This window comes from Nipponia nippon, unplaced genomic scaffold (genome assembly GCF_047370975.1).
Source record: "Nipponia nippon isolate SJK-2023a ecotype South Korea unplaced genomic scaffold, ASM4737097v1 scaffold_17, whole genome shotgun sequence".
Classification (NCBI taxonomy): domain Eukaryota; kingdom Metazoa; phylum Chordata; class Aves; order Pelecaniformes; family Threskiornithidae; genus Nipponia; species Nipponia nippon.
The window spans coordinates 11,276,604-11,290,317 of record NW_028262333.1 but is presented as its reverse complement, the minus strand read 5'-3'; the positions used below and the strand labels follow the sequence as shown (position 1 = coordinate 11,290,317).

Below are 13,714 nucleotides of genomic sequence, written 5' to 3'. Positions count from 1 at the left end.
TTCCTTAATTTTTTTCATGTTTATAGCATGTTTTGGATGATCAGGTTTTCTGTGTGGAAGCAAGGTGTAATAGAGGAAAATGGTCCGTTTGATGTATAAGAGCTGTGGCAATTCCAAAGAGGCCTCAGGGATTCTGCAGGCTTTATGTGCCCTGATTCTTTTTAGAAATATTGGTGTAAGTAGAAAGAAAAATAATAAGTAAAGTGTTAATCTGAGTTTCTGAGGCTCTGCAGGAACTGAAAGTAATGCTCTCAAAAAGGCTTTCAGAAACTTAAATTTCCTTTTCAACTAGACAGAGTCAATGTCTCATCAAAGCCTACTCTGATGGTTGCTTTACTCAATGTGGAGCATAGTAATGGTTACTCACCCAGAGTTTCTTCTGTAGTTTCTGGACAAAGAGGGCCATTGAAAGGGTACAGGGAGACTCCTGCCAACCTCTCTCCACTCAGTGAAAGCAAACCCAAAGTGTAGTCAGAGACCATAAGTTCCTAAAGCTGCTGTTGCAAATGCCCTGCACAATTTTTAGGCTTTAAGACAAGTAAAGGTTGACATCACCTGAGAATTCTAGAATTGCTGCAGTACCTAGTACCTATTGATTTCAATACCTATTCAGACTTTAGATACCCAGGCAGATGCTATTCAGCTTGTCCTACATGCTTTTAAAGTTCTGGTTCAAAGCCATGGGTAAAAACTCCAATTTAGCCTCTTAAAGCATTTAGGCCTTTGAACACTTTCTCCAAGCCTTAGCTCTAGGTGGTAGCCCTGACCCTCCCTAGGTTCTTGTGTGGGACTAGAGAGGCAGCAGAAGGTCCTGCATGGCATAGTCTGGAGCACTATGGAAAGGAGGATCAAGGGGAAAGGACATTTGCTGGGGTAGGCTCAATATGTAGCTGCCCAGTTTCTTTCCTATGTCTCCCTGTCCTACATGTCTGGCACTTAGACCAGTTAAGAGAGTGTGGTTGCAAAAAAGGAGTTTCAGCTTCAACAGTGCTTTCAGTGACACCACACTAAGAACAAATCTCATGTTACGCCATGTTCCCTTTTCAGATGTTGAGTGTCTCAGTGCCTAGTACTGTCAGTGCAAGTTGCAAGGACCTACTCTAAGCTGCTTTAATTAGAAGCCAAGATGCTCCCAGAGGATGATTTGTTAAGAGCTAAATCACCTTTCAGAAATTGCTATTCTTCTCTGCTCACCACAGGAGCCCAGACATCTTATGGCTCCCACAGCTGTGTAAACCTGGATGCACTTTGCTGCAAGCAGTGCTTAGGCACTGAAATTTTTGGTTTTCTTTTCCCAGAACATTTTCTCTCCAACAACACTGCATACATTGTCATTCTTTCCTAGAAAAAACACAATATTTAATTGCAGTGCCTGATGATGAGTTTGATCACTAGCTGTCTCAATAAAATATGCAAATACAGAGTCATTTCAATGCAAAGCACTTTTAAACAAAAATGGTAAAATAAATGCAATCAAGTTACAATTACTTTTTTTAAGAGGGCACATTACACACACTCGGTAAATATGATTAGTTCGAGACCTGCCTGCACATTACTGAAAAGGAGAATAGAAAAAGGTGCTGAGTACAGTCATGACATTACAGTAGGGTTCAGTTTCCAAGATCTTCAGCTACTGCATATATTACTCTTTGCACTACCACTTCTCTATCACGATTCAGTGCTCAGGTCAAATATAATTATAACTTTCTTTTCAGAACAGGAGTTGATAGCTGAGCATTTCTCATGAAATTATTCAAAGTTAAAAGTATAATTTTTTATTCATCTCCTCTTCTCTATAAAGATGATAAAGTGCAATAGCTGAGATATTGATCTTCCCTGCTCATGAGCAAGACTGGGGGTCATAATTCATCTGAGGTGAAGCCCTCTGAATTATGGTGCTCTTGCCCTTACCTGCAGGCAGTGGAGATCAATTCTGTGCTGCAGGGACATCCCTGCAGAACATTTATTGTGAGATAAATGCTGTATAGTAATTATCTTTTTGGAGGGCAGGTATGCTTTTTTGTTTCCTCTTTTTCTGGCACAATTGCTGCTGCTAGAAACAGTGTATGAAACCAGTGCTCTCCCTGAACTGGAGAAAGTGAAATGAAGGTCATTTTTTTGGCATGCTATTACATATACAACAAACTGGTGTGAATTAGCTCTAGGCCAAGCTCTAACCTCCTTTCTCAGGCAAAAATCTTAAAACTGGGCCAATGGTAACAGTTTATGTAGTTTTATGTTTACTTTGTGTGTAATTGTAAAGTTATCATCTGTCCCACCTATCTGGGTTCTTATTTAGAGGTAATACATCAGTAGAGAAAAGCTTTCTAAGAAAAAAGAACGAAGTATCATGTATTATACTTGGACATCAGGCAAAATATCTAATAGATTCCTTACTGCTGGAAAAGCTCCATGTTTCTGAGCTGCTTCTAGTACTGACCATTAAATATAACAACAAATATAAGGTTGCAAAATATCTTACCACACAACATTTTTAGAACATAAAAACGTACGGGTTTTGAACATCAGAAAAGCCCAGCAGAACTCCTCCAACTTGAAGCAGCTATTGCAATTAACTGCCCTAAAATATTTAGGCATGGGCAATCCTGCCATACTCATGGGTCATCACTGAGTGGCTGCTGGAGGTGGGTCATTTTCCACTTGATCTCAGCAACAGTTGCTTAAACCATCACCAGCTCATCCTTTCTTGTTGCTTAACATTTTAAGAGGATTAATTTAACATCCAGAAAATCCGAAGTAAAGTGCTTTCTGATACTATAAGTCCCCATTTAACAAAGTCACAGTTCAGAAGTGTATATTTGAATGTATAGTCCTTACTTGAACTCCGTAAGACTTCAGTGCAGTTTTAAAACTTAAATGCTGTCCGGAACAGCTAAGGACATGGGCTCCAGCTTAGATAAGCACTTTTGCATGTGGTTAAATATTTCATTTTAAGCACATGTTAGTCCTCTTGGCCTCACTGGGACTGCTTCTGAGATGAAAGATAATTGCTGGGGACATTGCGTGTGTGTGTGCATGCGCATGCATATGTGTTTGCAAAATTCGGACTACACTGAAATCAATGGAACTTGTACTGTTGACTTCCAAGGGCCGTCAATTTTACCGCAGGTGTTTTGCTGCTTTAGAGGCCTCTGTCTCCCTGTTAGTGTTAGATATGTTAACGGTATATTTTTTTAGCTGGCATTGTTTTCTCTTGTAGAAAACTTGATGCGATCCTGGGAATTAATTTACTTAACTATACCTTCTTTGTTATTCTTATGTCCCTTGTCTCTGTGTTCTTCTTCAACTTTCAACCACACTGGAAGGTATTAGTTTTAATATTCATACAGCACTTTATCTCTCAGTGGAGCATGGGATGATATGTTCAGTTTCTTCCAGCTTTTATTAAGTTGTTGTACTGATGCATTAAAGCTTAGGGGAAGAGGTTCTTAATCATGAAACTTGCTTTCAACTTTGTATAGTCACAAAATTACTTTCTTAGGATTTGTTTAAATTTTAATGTAGCTGCTAAAAATTTGCTGTAAAATTTGTTTGGAACTCTTCAGTACTAGGTTTCTGTTCTAGATCAGTAAAAAAGTGATGAATTAAAATGATAGATGCATATGTATATGCTATTTCCTTGAGAACAGCTACCTTGAGAATTTCTGTGTGCTGGCACTTTAGGTATTTTGAGTGTTTCTGATACCTTCTGTTTTCCTGAGTTTTTGCTTGATTGCCTTACTCTTTTTCTTCTCCTGAAGAACATATTCTTGAAGGCAATGTATCTACTCCACTTTGTCTCCTGGCACCTTTCCCTCTCGTCATTCACAACAGCATTTTCAAACCCCAGTAGTATTTTTTCAGAGCAACATATGAACTTTTCATTGACTGAAGGTCAAAACTGACTTGGAGAACAGATGGAGCATGGAAAGAGGAACCTTTGCTACCCAATGACCATTAACACCTGCTTATTTGTTACATCTGCCCACTGCAGCTTAGAGGCTCCTGAAAATTTTATCCAAGTGATGTAGCACTTGCTATTGGACTGAGTGCAAATGTTTTTTGTGAAAGAGGTGTTGTTTTTACCTTTTTACTCAGGCTGCACATTCTGTGGGTTTGGGATGGCAATTAAATCCACATGATTAGACTCTAAAAGAGGGACTATGATTTTGTTGAGATGTTACTGCAACAAAATGAAAAAAGAGCAGCAACATCGAGGTGGCACTGAAAGCAAAGTGTGAATGCTTCAAAAAGACAGATTTAGGATTTCAGTTAATTTCATGCAACAGGATGCTTATTCCCCCTCGAGCACGGTTGCACATAGCATAGTCCCAGAGAAGGTAGAATAAGGATAGTTTTTCTCTGTCCCACCAACTCCAAGTGAAAGCATTTCAGCCACGTAATCAGTGGGGAAACTAATGACCCTTTCCAATCTGCCTTCTGTTTCTGGTCAGATACCTGTGTTCTTGTTGTTCTGCAGTAGCTGTCTGAAGGATGCTTACTGGGGAGCGATGTGACACTAAATCAGGAGTTATCCCTGTGTTTTATCAGACTGGCCCCTGGATTTAGGTACTTGTTTTTAGAGTAGCTGCCAACTGTATTTCAGTGAGAAAATTAGTCATTCATTAAACTGATATAGATCAGGAAACAGAAAAATGGTATTATGTAGCATGAAAAAAACAGTGAATAAATAGGTGGTTTGCTTGTACCAGCTGAATCTTAGCAGAATATGCAATATATTTATCCTTGTTACTGTGTGTTTAAAATTAGAAGCATGCTTTTTAACTTCATGGAACATACTTTATTGGCCTGATCCAAGGTCTGTTGGCATGGGGAGGCCTGTTAACTTTCTTTAGCTTGCCTTGGGCCCTCAAGGATAAAACTCAAGAAGAGTAAACAGGAGAACCATTATGTCATGGATATCATTCCTAAATAGTGTGTAATGAAGTTCTAAACAATAAAAATGGAAAACAATGTGTTCATACTTTTTTTGGCTATTTCTCAAGTTAAGAATGTGTTGTGTATCCTTGTTGAAATCCAGAAGGGTGTACAAGTCAGAAGAGAACTTGTCTGTTGTTCAGAAAACTAATCTTCTTTATTCCACGTGTATCCTAAATGATTTTAAACTGGTCCACATCATAAAAAGTTAGCAAGATCTGATCATAATGAGACATTTCTAACCTTATTTCAGGTTATGTGAGTTTATAACTCTCTGAGAATATAACCAACCTTCCTTTCCGGTTTTCTGCAGGTTGAGAAACAGCAATTATAAAAACATGCATCGAAGGCACACAACCCTTCGGGAGAAGGGCCGGAGGCAGGCCATCCGGGGCCCAGCCTACATGTTCAATGAGAAAGGCACCAGCCTGACTGCAGAAGAGGAACGCTTTCTCGATTCTGCAGAATATGGCAACATTCCTGTTGTACGAAAAATGCTGGAGGAATCCAAAACCTTGAACTTTAATTGTGTTGATTATATGGGACAAAATGCCCTACAGTTAGCTGTAGGGAATGAACATCTGGAAGTGACGGAGCTCCTCCTGAAAAAGGAGAATCTTGCTCGAGTTGGAGATGCACTTTTGTTAGCCATCAGTAAAGGATATGTGCGCATTGTAGAAGCAATATTGAACCATCCAGCCTTTGCACAAGGACAGCGTCTCACACTCAGCCCCCTTGAGCAGGAACTGAGAGATGATGATTTTTATGCCTACGATGAAGATGGAACTCGGTTCTCCCATGACATTACCCCTATCATACTTGCTGCCCACTGCCAGGAGTATGAAATTGTTCACATCTTACTTCTAAAAGGCGCGCGGATTGAAAGGCCACATGACTATTTTTGCAAGTGCAATGAATGTATTGAGAAGCAGAGGAAAGACTCCTTTAGTCACTCTCGATCGAGAATGAATGCCTACAAAGGATTAGCCAGTGCTGCTTATTTGTCTCTTTCCAGTGAAGACCCTGTCCTTACTGCTTTAGAACTAAGCAATGAATTGGCCAGACTAGCCAACATTGAAACTGAATTTAAGGTAATTTACCACCGTGCCTCTTTCCTTGGGCTGAATGTGTTTGGGGTACTGTATATTTTACATGTTTGATCAAGTCTTGGTTTGCCATTTGAGGGGGTGGGGGAGGAAACGGAAGCTACAGAAACTGCCAGATGTGTTAACTACAGATAGAATCAGATCACTGTGCATTCTCCAGTTAATAAATATTTGGAACTGAATATTGCATATTATAGCAGAGCCATCCTTACTCGGAGTTTTTATGTTGCACACTGTGATTACTTAAAATCTCTAGTTTGCAGCAGAATAAAAATTAGATTATTACAAAAATGGAGACTCATTTTTTGTAAGAAAGGTAAGTCTTTTTAACTGAGCAATCTATTTTAGAGGCAGAGCTCTAGAGGTTGGTTTAATGGCTTAAGAATCCAGTACATCTAGTTCTGTTACAATGATAAAAGATATAAATTAAGCAATTTTGGTTCTCTGTAAAATAATTTAAATTGCGTTGCATCTTAATGGTTTGGTACTGCATCTATATATGATGAATTTCATGAAAAAGGAGGAGAGAAATGATCAAGAGATTGTTATGAAGTTTATCATCATGCCAAACATAGCAGTGGAACTTGCAGAACTCTTATAAGTTATTCAAAATTGCGATTATCATAATGAGTTTGTAAATGTCCGATGTTATTTGCATTTTTTCTCTAAGTCATTTACATGACATAAATTGCATTGTCTCCCTTTCTAAAATAAATTAGTCATGAAAAAAACTCATTTTCAGTGGCTCAGTCATCAACATAAGACTGTTTTCTGACTTACTGGTATTGTGCAGCTACAATCACTATTAGTGACACAGGGGTAATAAAGTCTATGTTGTGAGTGAACTGGGGTAGGATGACTGCCAGGAATCCATTATTTTTAATTTAGAAAACTATTCAAGTGTTAAAGCATCCCTTTTGGTATTTGTAGCTATATTTAATTTAAAAGTGAGAAAAAAGCACGTTCTCAGGCTATTGTCTTTGAAACTGTAGTAAGTCTCTAACAGGAAAAAATACCCAAACCACTGAGCTCTTTTGGCAGTGAAATTAGGGCAAAATCTTGTGAACTCTTTTTACCCATGTGATTCAGGATTGCAAAGACATAATAATTTTAAAGGGAGTTTTTACTTGCATGGCATTCAGTCCTAGTGAAGCAATCTCTTTGGGTTCAGTGAATCTGGCTGCTTGAGTGAGGGTTACTCCAGTGTGAAAGCACTGTGGGCTCACGCCCACAGTTAACAACATTAATATCTCATTAATGTTCCAGCTTCTTTTCAGTAGAAAAATATATATTGTGTGAAGCATGAGCAGCCTCAATATTGCATGCCTGTCAGTTGTGATAAAATCTGTTTCTAGCAGAATCCTTCCTTTTCTTCACAGAGCTGCCAGCATGGTCTAGATTGGCACTGGCAGGTACATGAATCCTCCAGGAGCAAACAAGCAATCAAATGTTAAATAGTCTCATGGTGGTTATATCTCCACAGCATTAGCAAACGGATGTGAGTAAATCAATACTGGGAAAACCATTAGAAACTCTTTGCCAAATTATTTTATTTCCAGAAAGGCTTTCCAGTTTTATTGCCATATTGGAAGGTTCTGTCCCAGACGCACCTACGTATATTAGTGCAGTACCTCAGAAGTACACATACCACTAGTTTACTTCAAAGTTGTCATGTTCCTTTAGTATATTAATACTTCCAGAAATAAGAAACCACTGAAGATTATAATGTATTCTCACTGTAGGAAAAAAATCAGATGTATGTATTTATGCAAAAATATTTATTCTTATTAACATAATCAGTGTGATGTGGAATAAGGTATTAATAAAACAGTAGGGTTTTTTTCACGGAACATGACATTTTGAGAATTCATTTCTAGAAAAGAATGCAATTGCTGAAAATGTATTTAAGGAGTCCACAAATAATGAAAATTTATGAAATCAGACAAGCACCAGAGGACTTATTTTTGTGCCTTAAAATCATGCTTTCCCAAACTTTTTACTTTTTATTGCTAAAGTTCTGTAATTAACATTGATGCTTAACAGATTTATAAAATTATCACTTGGGATTATTTCAGAATAGTTATTTATGTGCGATCTTAGCAATACAGTTTTCAGGAGGTACAAAAAGTCCTTGAAATGGAAGGACATGAGGAAGATTTTAATAATGTAGGTGGACAAATAGTAATTAAGGGTTAGATAACCTACCTCTGAAGAAACTCCTAGCAAGAGCTAATTAAAATATAAATGCAGTGCCTCTCACCTGCTGCTTGCTGCCCTAAATCTCTTATGCAATAGCACTGTTTAGCACATCAGACTGAGGAGCCAGTACATGCACTATGGTTTTAGAGAACATGAAACTTTTTAGGTGAGTTGCCTCTTTATACAGATATGAAAGGTGAAACAAAACAGCAACGTGAACCACTTTAAAGGAGAGAAGTTGCATGAGCTGTGGTTGGCTACAGTTTGAGAGAGACTCCAATGAAGACTACTAGGTGAAAATCATTTTATCCATTCTTTTTTGCAGCAGCATAAGCTGAATAGATTGTTCTCACCCTAAATTGCTAAGATTCAGTCATACACTGCAGTTCTTACGAGATGTCTTTGCATAAGCATCGCACAACACAAAGTAGTGTAGGAGTGTTATTAAGGTGAAAATGGGAGTCTGAACATATGCTAGACCACAGTGCTGGCCTTTGGCAGCCTTTCTGTTGACCGATCAATAGGTCTTTAATAGCAACAGTAGATGTTTTGGCTATCAGTCTGGAGTGGATATACTGCCCTATTGAACTCCTTTCTTGATGTGTTGATTTTGGCTCAAAAGCAAGGTCAAGACAGTCAGCTGCTATGTGGCTTCCCACATGCTGAAGAGAATAATAAGAGTGGAGGCTTGGAGCTGGAAGAAAGAGGGAAGCTGTCAGAGCTGATCAATGCTGATGGTTTTACTGGAGCAGATGATAGTCTATTGGGGTAAAACAGTGCTTTTTCACTGAAGCTTAGGTGAGGCCACAGAAGATGAGGCTCTGTCCCAGTATTTAGAACAAATGTATAGTTTGGGTCAATGTTCCTGTGCCATTATTTCAAGCAAATGTCAGCTTTTGCAGTGGTTATTGATGAGGGGGAAAAAAAAGTAGAATAATGTTACTTTCACATAGAAATAATTCAATTTTTTCCCTTGAATTCTCTAGTGTCAAAGTCTTGCAAAGAAGTTTTCTTATTAATGGGAGAAAACAAATTGCTTTGAAAGATGTAGTCCAGGAGTCTAAAAATAAATAATCCAACCCAAAAAATCCCCTTTCCCCAAAATAGGATGAAAAATATTAAACTGATTGTTTCTACTGAAAATATTAGCAGTGTGATTGCAGGAAATGTCCTGGCAATTAGCCTAGAAATGGGATGGTTAGGAAACCCCCCAGAGGCGGATTCTTGACATTTCAGAAGAGAAATACATGTCAGAATCACTGTGCATGTTTGCAGGTCTTTATGCAATGACAACCTTCCATAGTGGAGGAAGCCCAAGTTGAAAAAACAACCTTAACTCAGTGCTTTGCCATTTTTGTATACCCCATTTGAAAGCTCAAAATTAAGAACCAGTTCATGACTTTCTCATTCTTTCCAGTTTTCATTTTATGTTTAAAAAAAAAAAAAAAGTAAATCAACATCCACTGGAGCAAGGGCAATACATATCAGGGGCCTGGTTTAGTCCACTGGATTAGGCCCTTGGTCTCTATTGCCCTTGGAAAGAGAGAAAGAGAGGGGAGCGTTCCTCCCTTTGGGGAACAGAGGGATCCTAGCTCTGCTATGCTGAAGTTATTTGTTTTCTCCCTCAAAACAGCTTCATATTTTAATCACTGGCCTAATGGCTGTTTTCCACCCTTCGTGGAAAACTACAAAGCACATTAATTTTGTCCTATATTTCTGTTTTCATTTTACTTTTGATTTCTAAGTGAAATAAATGCCTCAGTTTCCCACCCAGTTGTGCCTACAGTCTGCAGAAGCATGGTCACTAATGAAATGACATCTTGGAATTTAGGCAAATTACAGCTTAATACCTCCTAATCAGTTTGTATATATCTCACATTGTGTTAAGACATTTTACAGTCTCTAAGTAGAGCTGAGTGTTAAACACAGATGACTGTAAAAGATACTAAGCATCTGAAGCTACTGGGCCATGCTGTGCTTTTACTCAAATTGAAAAAAATCTGTGTCTCCTCCCATTTCTTTCAAAGTTGGCAGACCCTGGGCCTGAGTCGTAAAGCAAATAATCCTTCTCTTATCTACCAGTATATTCTGTTTGTTTTGCTCATGCAAGTAAGCTCGATGTCACTTCCAGTGTGAATAACACAGCCAGGATTTGTCCATATGAACAAGTCATCACCCATGAGCCAGGCTGATGAGTTGCTGTCCTGTTTGGTCCAGAGAAATCAATCTTCGTCATGTCACCTTGGTGTGAAAACGTATGCAGGTGTCCTCACAGTTACCAGCTGTCCTCAGCCAGGTGACTCATTTCTAAGACTGGAATATTAAAAGCAGAATCAACAGAATCATTTTTATATGTCCATCGAACCCCTTAGGAGATTACATTTCTAGCAAACAGTCTGCAGGAAATACCCTTGCAAGTGTTTTTAACAGCAGCATTAGGCTTAATATTATAATACACATCCTGGAAACAGTGAGTAAAATGCAGAATAGCTCTGTATACTCTTTTTTTAAAGCTGCAACTGTGCATTCCTGTTTCTGGTGAGATCCCACTGCACCCACATCTGTTTTACAGCCTTGCAAGCTTTCAGGTCAGACTACATGCTTGTGTATATCAGGAAACATCCTTGTGATAAAGACAATCGGCCAATTCATTCCATTTAGCAATCCAGACAAATTAAATTACAGAATTGCAAAGAAGGCTATGAAAAGGTGTCACCAACCATGAGTGGTAAATAAGATCTCAGCTCCTGTTGATTAAAATGTTACTGAAGGCATGATCAAAATCACCACCTGGAAGACATGTGGTGCATGGTCTTTGTTTATCAATCCTACCAACATTGTCAGTTCATTTACTACAGCATAACATGTTTTGTTTCTAAATTATATGCCTCTTGATGTCACTTTTAACTGTTGTCCTTTCTCTAAAAAAACATTGAGATCTAAAAGCAGACCCTAGCTGTGAGCCTGCTCTTCTGTGTAGGTGAGCATCATGTCCAGGCTCAGCTGGCTGATGGACTGCAACTGGCTGCCATGCTATTTGTGGGGAGTGATGGCTTGTGTGGCAGGAAGTCAAGCGTGTAGATGCCTACAGAGATATGCCTGCTAGGAACTGCTTGTTGTTTCATTGGGGCTGCAATAATGTAAAACAGCTGAGGCTCTAATCCCTAAATTCTCATGATGCTGAAAGAGAGTTGCAAACCAGCCCTGGAGACTCAACATCTTTTATCTGTTAGGGCTGATCTGGTATTCCTTCCTGCAGCACAGCTCTTGCTCCAGTAAGTTAGCCCTACCTTTTTTTCTACCTAAATATAAATCGTTAACTTCACAGTATGTGCTTGGCCTAAACTTCTTAAGACAAATGACCTTGTAAATGTTCTCAATATTTCTGGCTTTATCTCTGCAAATGAGAAATGGGGACCAGAACCTACACTTTGAGGAAGACACTGTACTGCTGTTGCAAAGTAATAAGCACTGGTGTCTCTGGTTATATCTTGCTGAGAAGCTGCAGCTTTTTAGGGTGTGTGGCTCTGTAGCATTGAAGAAGACCTCCTAACCTCTTAATTTCTCAGGCCATCTGCAAATCATGAGCATTACTGAGGATAAATACATCAGAGATTGTAAACTGCTTCCTTTCCCCATATTGATTGCTAAACTTGGTGAAACTTGATTTAATGAAAGAAGTCTAACCCTTCAAATACAAAATAAATATGGGGGTTTATTTTAAAATCTGTAACAAAATAAGAGGGGATGGTAATATATATAGAGAAAATAAGATATAAAAATTATGTGAAGGCCTAAGAAAACTTGGCAAGAAGAGCTGACTGCAAAAGTGGAACTCTGTGGTCCTGACTGGGAAACATTTTAGCATGAAAAATATGTGCTGCATGGAGTTAAAAAAATCATTATTAGACTATTGCTTTTTGAAATGAGTGATAAAAAAATAGGAAAGGACAGAAAACATTAGGAAGCAAAATAGTAGGAAGGGGAAATACTTTGTGAGAATGGAGGATAGCAGTGAGCTTGGAAAAAGAAAAATTCTTGAAAACCATCAGGCTGTAAACCAGTAAGACTGCACTTAGAAACTGTGCTTCCTACCCAAACTGAACAAGGTCTTAGACTTGTTTGCTCTCAGGACTGACTGATCAGAGATAGCCTCTGAATCTCCTCTCCCATTAAAAAAAGAGATTGTCGTGGGAACCTCCCTAATTAGCCTCATGAACACTCTTGTAAATCAATCACTTAATTTTTCTGCTCTGTCTCATTCTTCCTTGAGTGATCCTTTTATCCTTCATAATCTCTTACCTCAACATACTCTCTGACAGACGTCTTGCTACTGATATGTTTGGGAACACCTTTTATGAGTCATATTTATTGTTTCAGCAAGATGCTTTTTGAGGCTTTAGTGTTTTTATCTGGCCTTACTTCAGGTTTTGATTTAATTTTCCAGAATTTTTGTTGCTTTCTATTGTTTTCTTCAAGACAGGACTTGTACTTTTAAAAAAGATGTCTTTTCACTTGTGCAACTTCCTTTTTTTCTGCTGTTTCACTTTGCTGGGTTTTAGGAAGAGAGGACAGAAGGGAATTGCAGAAATCTGGCCAGGTAGGCAGAATATATTCTCTCCCTTTTACTACTCTTTTTATTTTCTCCTGCGCAAGTATCATCAATCTTACCTAGTTCCTGTTTTGAAAATTAATTATCATCATTATAAATATTTTTGAGTATAGGAATGGTCACTATTCCCAAGTGATCACCTCTCGCAGCAGGTCCTGTACACAGCTGTGAAGCAACTGCTATTTCTCCTCCTGTGAATTTTCTGACAACTCCAAAACGCAGGTGCTTGGGAGTGAAAACCACCTCTTCACATTGCATTCCTTTCCTTTCCTACCTCTTGTGACTCTCATTGGTAAATTTCTAATTGAGAGAGCAGGCCACTGGGTTATTCAGCTTTATCCCAGATCAATGCCTGATGGCACTGAGCTTTGATGCGTCTGGGCCAGAATATTCCTTTCAGACCCTTTTTCTGTTGCAATTTATGTTCTAATTAGCTTCGCAGCTTCTCCTGTTGTCTCTATGCTACTTCAGTACCTTTGGCTTCTCTAAGGGAAATCCCTGCTGCCTTTGAAGACATCTTGGTACTCAAAGTCAAAAGGATGACTCACTTTGTGATTCTTTTATCTAAATATGCATGATCCCTGAGAAAGGACAAAAATGTATGCATTGCTAAATGCATTTACACTGCTAGTGCAAAGTCAAAAGAGTTTTACACTTCTGTAGAAATGATGAAAGCTGCTATCTCTAAAGATAGGCTGGTAATCTATATATTTTTTTTTAAGTTTTTTGGATATGAACTTTTCCAGGTCAGTCTTTAATGAGAACATTATTTTTTCTTAGAGACAGGGTCAGGGATGCGGTTTGGTGGTTTTTTAGTCTTAAAAAAAGAACTGTTTGTTCTTTCTTTTTTCCCTCTCAC

General features: G+C 38.5%; 1 protein-coding gene across 1 annotated transcript in view; it reads left to right on the top strand.

The window, feature by feature from the left end:
* TRPC7 (transient receptor potential cation channel subfamily C member 7) overlaps positions 1 to 13,714 on the top strand; it is an 82,516-nt gene that overhangs the window by 3,446 nt on the left and 65,356 nt on the right. The window contains exon 2 of the mRNA XM_087753878.1: positions 5,252 to 6,029. Within this exon, the coding sequence (XP_087610004.1) occupies positions 5,277 to 6,029 (753 nt within the window). The 5' untranslated portion in view covers positions 5,252 to 5,276. The remainder of the gene's footprint in view (positions 1 to 5,251; positions 6,030 to 13,714) is intronic.